General features: G+C 33.9%; 1 protein-coding gene across 3 annotated transcripts in view; it reads right to left on the bottom strand.

Moving 5' to 3' along the window:
• Positions 1 to 14,090, bottom strand: part of GAPcenA (GTPase activating protein and centrosome-associated) — a 41,847-nt gene that overhangs the window by 3,916 nt on the left and 23,841 nt on the right. For 2 of the 3 annotated variants that reach the window (XM_072530745.1, XM_072530744.1), the window contains exons 11-15: positions 11,059 to 11,247; positions 7,693 to 8,004; positions 7,195 to 7,369; positions 1,537 to 1,817; positions 528 to 695 (exon numbers count right to left, since the gene is read on the bottom strand). In XM_072530745.1, coding sequence (XP_072386846.1) covers positions 528 to 695; positions 1,537 to 1,817; positions 7,195 to 7,369; positions 7,693 to 8,004; positions 11,059 to 11,247 — 1,125 coding nt within the window. The remainder of the gene's footprint in view (positions 1 to 527; positions 696 to 1,536; positions 1,818 to 7,194; positions 7,370 to 7,692; positions 8,005 to 11,058; positions 11,248 to 14,090) is intronic. The other variant, XM_072530746.1, reaches the window with a different exon arrangement.

Genomic DNA, 14,090 nt, shown 5'->3' on the forward strand with positions numbered 1-14,090 from the left:
ATTTGCAGTTAGCTGCTTGTCGAAAGATTCTAAAACGAGCTTAACAATTTCTTTGCGATAGAACGTCTTAAAATTATGGATGATCCCTTGGCCCAGTGGTTGTAATTTGGAAGTTGTATTTGGCGGAAAGAAGTAGAGTTCCACGTTGGACAATGTAGGACTGTTGTGGACAGTGTAATTGTCTAAAAACAGTAAAAATTTTCCGTTTTTGCCATTGCATGTCCTGTTAAACTGTTAAAAGCCAATTGTTACAAAGTTCTGTCGTCATCCAAGCTTTTTGATTGCGGTTCCTATCACTAAGGGTTTAAGTTTTTCCGATCCGTCCACATTTACTGCACGTAAAACTGTCAATGTCAATATTTTTCGTTCGAATTACCAAGTGCATAAAAATATATTGATTTATAATTATAATTAACGCGAGTCGACTGTATTTTAAATATTTATAAACAGTATCTCTTCGTGTGACATCATACTTGAATAGTACAATACAAATCTCAGTTTATTTAATAAATTATAACATATGTTACCTGATTACGACATTCAGCTTCAACATGAGCCAATTTCGCCTGGGCTAATTCTAATTCTAACTCTCGTATCCTCTCTTCTTCACTGGCGTTTTCGTTACTACTAGTCGTCTTATCTATACTCGATTTTTCTAAATGCTCTGAACAACTTTCACAATTCGATACCTTAGTCTAAAAATAACAAATCGATATAGGTATCAATAATATTATTTGATTCAGATGTATGCCAATTTCGTTTTTGTTTAGAAAATTGCGAGAGAATAGTTGAGACAAACTGAATAGTTCTTATTGTAACTCGCAGATGGTAGCACTACGAATAAAATTACCGTTTGTCTATGTTGACACACTTTTTGCGGAAATAAATACCAAACAATTAAAATGCATATAGACATATACGGTAAAGAGACAGTGATACTCGGAGTATATGCACCAACGGACGATTCCTCGAGAGTAGAAAAAGAAAATTTCACGGAACAACTAATAGAGAAATTAACACCAAATAGAGGTAATCAAGAAGAACGTGGAGATAATTATAACAGAAGACCTCAACAGCAGAACAGGAAGGAAAGAAAATGATAAAGTAGTGGGGAGATTTGGGGAGGATGAACAAAACGATAACGAAGAACGTCTGTTTGAATTATGCGAACTAAACAACCTAAAAATCACCAACGGATTCTTCAGAAATAAAAATATTTATAAATATACATGGACGCAAGAAACACAAAAGCTGAAATCGATAACATTACGTAATAGTCAAACAAGATACAAGATTATCTCAATTTTTCAGAGAAATAAAAAAGTTCCTACTGTTCTAGTGTTATAATAGGAAAACTGTTACTAACTGGAAAATTATTTTGTATAAATATGTAGTACCCTGCATAAGGTTGTCAAGTTTTTAAACATATTCAGACCCTTGCCCACAGACTCGGCCAATGAATATGCCGTCGGATCACGAATTACTCGTACTTTTTCTTGGTTTGTAAATATATTATACACAAAATCTCTTACGTACCTTTAGGCTATCCAGCTCAGCTTTTACTTCGTGTAACTGCGTATCCAGCCGTTGCCTTATCAACTTGTAGTCGTTAATAATGGCCGCGTTACTGCTTTTATCACTCTCCGCCTGATTCACCTCTCTCTTCAACATCTCTTTCAGTTGACTTATCTCGTCCATCATCATCTTGCGTTCGTCTTCGTATCGCACGACGGCCAGTCGGAGCTGTTCGACTTCGCTCGCCTCTTTCTCCGCTTGATCGGCAGCCTCTGAATCCAAATTGATAATTTCCCAGCTGTCTATGGAAGTATAGCACATTAAAGGCTCTTAATTGTGCGCCAAGCGTGGCAGAAATAAAAATTTGCAATTATATTCAATGAAAAAAAATGTATTTCTATACTAATATGATAAAAAAAGAAGTTCATATAATGAAGCATTAGATCTAGACGTATAACGACGTGTATTATCCGTTTCGGGAAACTTTTTTAGCTCTACAGACATCATATCTGAGTGGGTAGTGTTCAGGTGATAACACTGAATTCAGTTTCTAAGACTCTTAATATATTTTTGCATAGCGAGCGAAACATTTTGGTTGTCTTTTGTCCGAAATATTTTCACAGCAGACTGTATTAACCAGTTAACAAGAGTACTAGCTCCTTTTTATCTCTTTAGCAAGAACAGCAGTCTGTAATTTGAGAGTATTTGAGAGAATAAAAGAGTGACAAAAATACCGTGAAGTCGCTATTTATCCATAAATAACTTTTATGTTATTATTACTTATGAAATTGACTTCATTTTTATCAAAAAACTGTGGATATGATACTAATGATCACATGGATATTGCAAATTTTTATTTCCTTGGTAAGTTCGTCATAAAAGCCTTAATATGCTTTACTTAAGCCAAAGCAAAATTTTATTTGTCATGTCAATCTTTTTAAATTAATATTTCAAGTTTTTTTTAAACGAAATATGATTATTACAAAAAAATATTACATCAAATAGGTTACGTCAAAATTGTAATGAAGAGTTCCAAGGTAAATTTGGATAATTTATCTAAGATAATATTGTATTCTTTAGATGATCTGTATCTGTGGGTTTATTTCAACGTGTCACTACAATTCAGTATCAGCTTTTATGGGAGAACAACGAGCTGATGGTTACGATAACCATCACACACTGGTTTTTCCCAACGTAAAACTAATGTGATTGCTAAAAATGACAATCAGTTAGATTTACCAAGTTTGACAAAACGAATTTTTACGTTGCAAAGACATTTAAATCAGCCAGATAAGACGCGAATAATTTCCAAAATAGAAGATGGTTAGTGCTGTAACGAAGCTCTAACTGTAACGGCTTGCTAGATAACTTTAGAAAGTTTTTCTTTTTTTTTTTTTTTATTGAATTTTAAAGATGGTGAAAACAATGGAAGGCAAATCTAACAACAAAAAGAGAAATTAAACAGGCATAACGCAAAGATCTGATGACGAGGATATAGAAAGCGACGGAAGCTGAGATATAGGAGCTAACCGGAGAATGATTTTAAAGGAGATGGGCACCCAGACGGGAAGTGGTAAAGCAGGTTACGAACTGATTCGGATTAGAGATGGTGACAGTAAAGATCTAGCTCCATACTGTCTTGAGAAGCTATGGGAACTGACTGAAGATAGTGATCCTACTGATGCATGTATGCAGGAAGGAGGAAGACTCAATAGAGAGTGAGAGCGCTAAAACAGTATGCTTTTGTGAGGAGAATGCTGTCAGGAGTAACATTAAAAATGAAGTGTCATGAGGTGGTAACGAAAAAAAATATGCAGAACTCTGAAGGGAAGGGCAGAAAGCAAATGACTAACAGTTGCCGAGGATTTAAACGGATGAAAAGTTTGGAAGATGCTTGAGTGTATATGGTGAGGGAGCAAGATTGAGGGTGTGTTCTGCTGGGAGAGATTCAATAGAAACTTCCTAGGCAGAGATGCTAGGTTCCCTACAAGTCAGTCTCAGCGTAGAGGTAATCTGCAAGATTAGGTTTTTGAACAAAAATCCTCATCAAACTTAGATCTAGAGAGAAGGCCAGAGGGCTGGTAGAGAATATTAAAGCCAAAACAGTAGAGGGGATACATAAATCCGAAATATAGATCTAGGGATCACTGAGTCAGAGTCAGAGCTAAGTATGAACATTAAGAATGCTGTTAGATAAAAAGAAAACCAGTGCCGAGTTAAGACCGCAAGTAAGTTAACGTCGCAAGAAAAACAAAATGTCAAATATATAAAACCCTAATAAGACCGGTACTCACATACGGCTCAGAAACCTGGACACTCACTAAAAGAGAGGAAACATTGTTAGCCACCTTCGAAAGAAAAATCTTGCGACACACATATATAAGGGCACAAAAGAAAACGGAATATAGCGAAGAAGATACAACTCTGAACTATACAAAATATACCAGGATCGGGATATTATAACTGGATATTATAACTTATAACATTAAAATAGGACTGCTGCGTTGTATAGGACATGTAGAAAGAATGGAAGAAGGCGAAATACCAAACAAAATATTCAAACAGATGCCAGTAGGAAAAAGAACAAGAGGAAGACCGAAGCTGAGATACTTAGAACAAATAGAAAATGATATAACAACCTTAAAAATAAAAAAACTGGAGAAAAAAGGCACGAAACAGATCAGAATGGAGAAGAATCCTGGAACAGGCCAAGACCCAAAAAGGTTTGTCGAGCCAGTGATGATGATGTGGATGGTAGGATTGCTATGGTAATAAACAGAACGAGAGACTGGAGCGAAAAAACGCAGCGATAATGTTCATAATGAAGCGGAGTGGAGTAGATGTGACGGAGGGCGGATGATTGAGTGAAGGGGCATGGTCAAGGACTACCACATAGGTTGTCTACCATGCTTTCTTCAACGGGTGGAGGTTTTTTGTTAAAAGAAATCCCAGTATGCTCCGTACGATGTATTTTGAAAAGATCTTCCCTTCTCCGTGTAAAAAGTGTCGAAAAGATAGTTATAAAACATTACCTGTAAATAATTGAGAAAATTGTAACATATATTTATGTATTCATAAAAAATTATTGGTTTCTGTATTCAAAAAAGCTATTTTTATACTAATAAATATTTACTGTGATATTTTTTCACAAGAATATTTCCTTATACATATTTCATGTTTCATACCGTATTTGTTGCGATTAGTTAAGCAGCCAAGAAACATTCCAAAAGATGCACATACCAGCGCTATACACAACTACAACTAACTTTATCAAAGAAATAAAACACTTTCAAGACCTTAATCAAAGAAATAAATCAATTGCAATTATATTTTATCGATTTTATGTAACGAACGATTGTTTTCAATTTTATGACCGTTTTACTGCCACGTTTTTTTTTTACATTGGTACCCTTTTGAAATAAACAACCCAGAAGTGTATTTATTTCTACCAATCACACACTTATCGTACCCTACAACTAACTTTACGACTCTACTCCCACATAAATGTGATCAGATATATTCAGAGAGCCATCTAGTACAGGGAAAGACCCTGTTCAAGACCGTGACAAATCCAAATATAATATGAAATTTTTTTTTAGGTATTATAGACCTATATGTTTTCTGCAGAAATTTCGGCGTCTTTTTATAATTATTAACAATTTAGTGTAAAAAATTCCTCGTCCGCCTAAAAAATATCTTGTCTATTTTGTTTATGAATTACTTTTGAGAAATAACGAATGTAGTGTTGTTGGTTTGTTTGAAGGAAGAAGCTGTTAATGCCACTAATGAAGAAAAAATGTCCCCTTTATTAGATCTGGTATTAGATCTAGTCAACAAAACTAAATCTGGATCAATTGGGAGAGGTTATTAGAGGGAGAGGTGCATAGACAAATCTTTCTATCAAAAAAGTATCGGATTATTAGAGAAGCGTTGGTACTAGTGCATTGCACTATGTTTTTAATTTTGTTTGCAAGTTATTGTACTATTAGCTACGTCTAGCCTTAGTGAGTGAAGTGTATCGTTTCTGTAAAATATAAAAAAGAACTACATAGTATCTTGTATCACCACGTGACACAAAAACATCCTTTATAGTGAAAGTTTCTGATTCATGTAATTATTCTCACTTTACAGTTGAGAGACATTTGAACTACTCACAGAGAAACTAAAACACCGTACCCTGTTTACGTATCGTTGAAAGTGATATATCACGATAAATATTAGCCATATTCACTTTAACACAACGAAAACATATTTTATAGTTGAGAGACATTTGAACTACTCACCGAGAAACATAAACACGGTCCAGTATTTCAAGCAATCACAAAGATGACAAAAGTACACCTCATGTACTCAAAAGTTTGCCGAACAGAATTTCTTGTATCGCAACAAGACATAAAAACATCCTTATGAGCGAAAGCTTCTTACTTATGTTCTTATTCTCATTATCCATGAAAGTGACTGATATCACGATAAATATCAGCTACTTTCTCGCTTTAAAGTTGAGATACATTTGAACTACTCGCAGAGAAACTGAAACACCGTGTAATATTTACGTAACGTCGATTTTTTTTTATTATTTATGGTCTTACTTTTATCGTTCCTAATGTTTTCTCACTAACATTCACATCTATCACGATAAATATCAGTCAGATTCACTCTAACACAAAGAAAACGTATTTTACAATTAAGAGACATTTGAACTACTCACAGAGACGCATACCACACAGTCCAGTGTGTCAAGTAATTACAACGATGGCAGAAGTACATGAAGTTCACTTTGCAGAACAGAATTGCTTGAATTACAACGAGACATATATACGCCTAGTGAATAAAAGTTTGTTATGCGAACGTTCTCATTCTTACCATTCGTAATGTTTTTTTCACAAAATCACTGATATCACCATAAATATCAGCTACTTTCTCTCCTGGACACAAAAATAACGTATTTTACAGTTGAGATACATATAAACTACTTACAGAAAATGTAACACACAAATACTGACTGACTGCATACCTTAAAAGAATGGGCAAGGAAAAGACATTTTGATCAAATAAGCTAATTATTGAGAAAATGGGGGTGTATTAACTAAAAGAAGATTACTTCGTTGACTAAGGTCGAATTTTGCTTGCAAGTTGTTGTTTTATTTATGTTTAGGAATTATTAAGTGAAGTGTTAATTAGTACCTTTTATGTAAAATATAAAACTAAGTGCATAATATTTCTTGTATCACCATGAGACAAAAATGTATGCTTATAAGTGGAAGTGTCTTATTCAGAAGCAGTTATTTTAACCACTCATAATGTCTTCTCCATAAACATCACAATAAATATCAGATCGTTTCAAGCTCTCGGACAAAGAAAAATTATTTTACAGTTTATAGACATTTGAACTACTCACAGAGAAACGAATATCGTCAAAAGTTTGCGTAGTTTCTTATTTTCATCACTCGTAATGTTTTTTTCTCCATAAATATCACTTATATCACGATAAATATCAGCTAATTTTGCTCTTTAATATAAAAAAAACGTATTTTACAGTTGAGAGACATTTGAACTACTGACAGAGAAATAGCTACTCCCTTTAAAAATATATGACTGTATCAGTTAAAAGACTGACAATGACAAATAAAAAAAAATTAGAGTAGATAGATTGATTTATTTCGTTCATTATCGACTTACCTTTGAGAGCTATGAAATCGGCTTCGTATCTCTTCAGTTTCTTCACTTTAATACTGCAGGCTAGTTTAATAAGTTGTTTGGCAGCTTCTTCGGATCTGCACTTTTTCGGTAGAGAGACTCTGAAGTACTTTAATATACCTTCAAAATCTAACTGTAGGAGGTCTTTTTTGCACATCTAAAATAGATAAAAAAAAATGGTTGTATACTCAGGCAGACGATGTGACAGGCGAAAATAAATCCTTATAAAGGATTTTTAAATAAATTTTTTAGGCAGGCTTCATCTGACAGCCGTCATGTTAGATGGTGCCATTTCAAAGGTACGTTTGTTTATATAAACATAGTCGTAGGTAAGAAAATTGTCGATGGGATAGTAAGTTTAAAATGTTTTTTAATCTTGAGATTTAATTTAATTAATATTTTGCTGAAATATACATACAGTTTTAACATTAGTAGTTTTTTCTCTCCTGCATAAAAAGTTTTAAAATACTTTATACTTACCATTAAAAGAGCTATGGCAACTTGAAATAAGGTATCAATACCTTGCAAAAGAAAAATGTCTATAATGTGGAACACGAAATACAAGGGAAATCTGGCAGTGAATAGAGTCAGAAACCACTGCGAGGCGAACATGTGTGTCTCGACGTGGTGCTCGGTAAAATGTAAAGACAGTGATGTCAGGTGTTCTTCCATTAGTCTATTTAATTGGTATAAACGTAAATATAGATTGTCAAAACCGTGTTTGTACAAGTCTCTCAAATGGTAGTCGTACATGAGTTTCACCAATATACAAAAGGCTTGTTCTTCCGGCATCTGCAAACAAAAAAAGCAATATAAGAGCTATTTACTATAGATAAATTCACATTCAGATAGCAGCGTTCCAGAGATAGGCCTGTACTTTCTATATGCCAGAAATAACTACATTGTTGTCAGTTTTTAATCGTACCTACAATCGTACGTTATGGGCCGGCTCCTATAAAAGAATTATAATTTCGGAAATATTTATTAATATGAAACGGAAAAATACTACATTTTTTTAATTATATAATTTTTCTGTTGGTATTTTAAAAATAGAAAGTTATATTTCGGAAATCTGGTCTTTTCGGAATTATATCTTCTGTTCAAAATTGTTTACAATTCGTGGAAATGAAATAATTATTTGTATAATCCGTTTTTGATCTTAATGTCCTTTTAATGACACACTTTCTCTACCTGCATTTACAGTTACAGACATTAAAAAATAATTTAGAATTAAAAAAATATACCTATTTATAAATTCAAAATTATTGTCTAATGCCAGCAATTATAAATTCAGGTAAATACTTGAGAGTCATTAAAAGAATTTTCAGTTGATATCAGACGTTTGTGTCGTATCAGTGTCAAAATGGCCGCGAGTGTAATAAAATTCAAAAACGGTAATTTGTTAAATAGTGAATGCAAAAAAATAGTGTTAAATGTTTTTAACTATTTATCAAACAGTAATAATGATAAAAGTGTATCAACAATAGTGCGGGAAGTTTCTGCTATGACTGGAGTCTCTGAGCGAACGATATTCCGATATAGAAGTGAAAGTAAAAATGGTCCACTCGTAACTCCTATAAGAAAAAAAAAGAACCGGTTATTTGAATAGTCGTGAGAATAGATATGATGAAGCAACTCGGTCTAGAATAAGACAAGTAGTGCACGGTTTTTTTATGGACAATATTCCTCCAACCCTTGACGTAGTACTAGAAAAAATTAAGCAAATGGAGCATCTTCCGAATTTTTCCAAGAGTACGTTGAGAAGACTATTGCACGACATGGGTTTTATATATGGCAAACAAGGTAGAAATTCAATATTAATAGAAAAACAAGAAATAGTCGCTTGGAGGCGTCACTATCTTCGGGAAATAAAGAAACTGAGGAACGAAGGAGCCTATATCATTTATATGGACGAATCATTGGTTAATACTGGAATAACCAATGGGCAAGTATGGCAAGATACAACAATAAAAAATAGCCGACAGGCTTTCGTAAATGGACTTACCACAGGTTTAAAAACTCCGACCGGAAAAGGACCAAGATTTGTTTTAGTCCATGCAGGAAACAAAGACGGATTTGTTGAAGGTGCTGACATCACTTGTCTTGCCAAAAAAGGTGCTGAAGATTACCATGAAGAGATGGACGGAGATCTATTTGAAAAATGGTTTGAAGAGATGTTAATACCGAATCTCCCAAAAAATAAAAAGAATGTCATTATCTTGGACAATGCATCTTATCACTCTAGGAAATTAAATTTTCCCAAACAATATTGGGTGAAACGTCAAATTAAGGAGTGGCTCTATGAAAAGGACATTTATTTTGAAGAAGATTACTTAAAAAATGAACTTCTGGAAACTGCTAATGTATTTAAAAATATTTATGACAAATACAAAATTGATTGTATTGGTGAAAAATACAGGAATCACAGTGACGAACAATTCCGCGTAGATGTACATATCTTAAGACTTCCGCCTTATCACTGTGAACTGAACCCAATAGAAATGGTGTGGAGTGAAGTGAAACGGTACGTGTCCTCTAAGAATTCAAGTTTCAAACAAAACGACGTTAAAACATTGATTTATGAAGGTTATGATAAAGTACAGAACAATGGACATTGGAAAAATTACGTCAACCATGTTATAAAATTGGAGAATAATTTTTGGACAGTAGACAACATTCAAGATGACATTGAACCTATTAGAATTTCATTAAACGATGACTCTGAAGATGAACTAGATTATGAAAATGAAGATGATTGAAAATTGTTTTTCGGGGGTATTCTTTTCTCAGTAAAGGTAATAAAATATTTAGTTGATCTGGTTGAAATGTAGCACACTTAAATAACTCATTAATCGACATAATTTCAAGTAGTTATATTAGACGTCATTATGCAAAAAATAAAGTTATGAACATTTAATAAATTAGTGCACAATTGAGGCCCCTAGAACACAAGGGGTGTAAGTGCCAAAAACAAAGTTTTGAAAAATCTTTGTTCAAAGTTCGATATAAATTTAAAAACCTAGGTAGCACTTTTTCAGTTTTCAGCATGTTTTCAATGACATGTAATTTTTGATGGTGTTATTGTTGTTAATGTAGAAAGTTTGAAGCCAAAAGTACGTGCCTGTTGTTAGATATCAGTTGCTAAGTGATAAGCAACTGCACTTACACCCTTGTGTTCTAGGGGCCTCAATTAGGGGTTTTTTGCAATTATCTCAGTCATTTGTTTATGTATTTTAATTTACAAACTAAAAAATTAAAAAACTGTTTAAGATCTGCAACATTTATTTGAAACATTTTTCCCTAAAATGCACGAGGAACAAAATAGGCAAAAAAATGATTTTTTCCAAACTTCATCTTTCTTTAAAAAATAAACAAAGCAAAATTGGCTGTAATTCTTCAAGGAATTATCATCAGTTATCCCTTATCTACCGTTTAGAACATTAAAAAACCTGTAGAATATTTTTCATATTTTTTTCCCTATTAACTGCGGTATTATGTATAAAAGCATTTTAGGAATTATTACCATTTATTTCATTCACGAATTTTCTATTAACAACTTTAGCTTACCTAAACATATCTTAGTTTACCGTGAGTTTGGCCCTGCTTATTTTACAAAAGTAGCAAAACTTACAATGGCAGTAGAATTGGCAACGCTGTTATCCTATATCCGTACACTGCCATCTCAACGTGACTTTATCTATAGTCTGTATTTACTAGGCAAGTTTCAAACAGGCTTGATCATCAAACCTTGAAGAAAAAATTGTTTCTGACCAAACGCTGAGTACGGGATAAATGATCTGCACTCGTCAACAATACGTATTTAATAAGAAAAAATAGTAAACTTACGTGTAGGAGTAGAGTCGCTGCCAGGAAACTCAGCCCTTGGCAATATCCAACTTCTGAGTCATAGATGGCGTATGCTTTGCTCACCCTATACAAAGAATCTTGTCCCAAGCCGCCGGCCTCTTTGAAGAAGTCGTGAGCCGGAAAAGTTCGGGCTATGTCTCGCTGAATCACGTTTTCACAACTGGATTCCTAGAAAAATATTTTTTAATCAACACATTGATAGAACAGCGATCGGTCCAGAAAAAAAATCATCATATATAACCAACAAGTGTTACTTTAACCTAGGGGTTCCCAAACTGTGCATGGCGGACTTTTAATACAGAAAATATATTTATTTGATTTTAAATGACTATAAAATATATGTATTAATAAATAAATCAGATAAAAAATATAACATCAACTCGATAGACCCTTGAATTATCCGAAATTATTCAAAAAATAGTTCAATCCAAAAATTATCCGATGTTCCACGAAATTATCCGAAAATTGGATAATTATCCGGACATTGGCAACACTGGAGTCAAGTAAGCGCCGGGCGCATTCTGTTTCGCCGGTCGGCTCCCCTCCCCCGTGTTCCCTACTGTCGCGCATGTTATATCATTTAGTCAAGCTTTTGTTTTGTTTTATTATGCATGCGGAGTTTTTTGATATTAACAATGGATACTTATTGGAGAATCGGCAGCTAAAGAAATAAAAAATGTACCTCTTTCAAACAATACGGTTAGTCGCCGTATTCACGACATGACAGAAAATATTAATGAGCAAATTGTGGGGAAACTTTCAGGTTTATTTGCCATTCAACTGGACGAGGAGACTGATAGTAATGATGATGCTTAATTGATATGTTATGTACGGTACATACAAGAAACAAATATATGTGAGGATATGTTATTTTGCAGAAAAATATATGAAAGTTGTAAAGCTACTGATTGATACGAGATTTTAAACTCATATATGACTGAAAATAATATTAACTGGGATAACTGTGTAGGCGTGTGTAAGGATGGTGCCTGAGCGATGTCTGGACAGTATGGAGGACTACAAGCTCTCATCAAAACCAAGGCTCCAAGTGTAAAATGGACACATTGTGTCATACATAGAGAAGCCTTAGCAGCAAAAAACGTTACACCTGAATTATGTGTTGTGATGGATAGCTTTAGAGACTTTTCCATACAACAACTTTGTGAAGAAATAGGGACCGAGCACACCTCTTTAAATTACTATTGCAACTCTTGCTGGCTGTTCAAAGGAAACTTACTCGCACGTATATACGAATTAAGAAATGAATTTTACACGTATCTATACTTCATCTAATTTACTTACCGTTGCACGTCATCCGCATCATAGCCCATGAGGTCACATGATACCAACACGAAATATTTAGGCGGTAGGTGTGTTCTTTTTTAGAATCACTTTGCCGAGTACACTGGCATTACAGCCACTCTCTTTGTCAACCATTTTCCATCCACTCCTGAATGTAGGTCTCTCCCAATTGCTTCCGTCCTTCTCTATCTTGCGCCCGTCTAATCCACTGTTTGCCTGCCACTGTTCTTATGTCATCTACCCATCTTTTTTGAGGTCTTCCCATGCTTCTTGTTGTCGTCCTTGGTCTCCATTCTAGAATTCTCCTTGTCCACCTGTTGCCATTATATCGGGCTACGTGACCTGCCCAGCGCCATTTCATTTTTGCAATTTCTTCCACAATATCCCTAATCTTCGTTCTACGTCTTATCTCGGTGTTTCTAATCTTGTCTCTTAGTGATATTCCAAGCACGACTCGTTCCATTGCTCTTTGCGTTGTTTCTAATTTTTTAGCAGAGTTTTTGGTAAGGGCTACTGCCTCCAAGCCGTAAGTACAAACTGGTAGTATGCATGTGTTATACACCTTTTTCTTTAAGTTTACAGGAATGGAGGTGTTTTTCAAGATATATGCTAATTTGCCGAAAGCGCCCCATGCCAGTTGTATTCTTCTTTTAATTTCAGCATCTTGATTTGGTTTTCCTAGTTTGATAACATGACCTAGATATACATAATGTTCAACATTTTCTATGGTATGATTTTGTATTGTTATATTTGTCTGGTCTCGGCTCAGTATTTTTGTTTTGTTGTAGTTCATTTTTAAGGCTACCGCTCCTGAAACTGCATTTAATTGTTGTAACATATCATTTAGTTCTTGGATATTATCGGCTATTAAAACTATGTCATCTGCGAATCGCAAGTGGCTTAAGTATGATCCGTCGACGTTGATACCCTTATTGTTCCATTCTAGTTTCTTAAAAATGTCTTCTAGAGCAAGGGTAAATAGTTTGGGAGAGATGGTGTCTCCTTGTCTTACTCTCCGTTGTAGTTTTATAGGATTAGTTTTTGTGCTTTTTTTTTTATTACAGCCACTAGAAATATTTTATTATACACGCGTAGAAATAATATTTAAAGATTTCTATTAATGTTAACTTAAAGAAATACACAATAATATGTTTCATTTAATTTGTATAAATGGGTTATATGGCGTTTTCATGAAGAACATTTGTTCGGAACACACTGTAACTGTAATCGAACGAAGGTGATATTTTGGCATAAATTGGTAACACTTATTTGACAGTTGCGGTGTTGACTAATGTTAATAAGTAATGAAAAAAGTGTTGTTTTTGTTTAAGTATTCCATTTTACATCTTTATACGACGAATACAAGCGGCTCAAATTGTTTTTAACAAGATTATTTTTAACTTTTATTTTGTTTCTATTTATTTACATTAAATATTAATTTGTTTTGTTGTATAATCCACTTTTGCAATAATTATGCGACCTATTTGATTTAAAATGGATTCAGGATTTTTTTATACTTTGACAACTATGTCAACTTCGATCTGTGTCAATGATAATGACGTGCAACGGTAAGTAAATTAGATGAAATGTACATACAGAGTCACACGATGATGCGCAAAACTTTATTAATTAAGAGTTTATAATAAAATTAGCATACCTGTGTGACATATTTAACAAATTAAATGATCTTTAATTAAAGTCTTTGCATG

Source organism: Diabrotica undecimpunctata, chromosome 4 (genome assembly GCF_040954645.1).
Source record: "Diabrotica undecimpunctata isolate CICGRU chromosome 4, icDiaUnde3, whole genome shotgun sequence".
Classification (NCBI taxonomy): domain Eukaryota; kingdom Metazoa; phylum Arthropoda; class Insecta; order Coleoptera; family Chrysomelidae; genus Diabrotica; species Diabrotica undecimpunctata.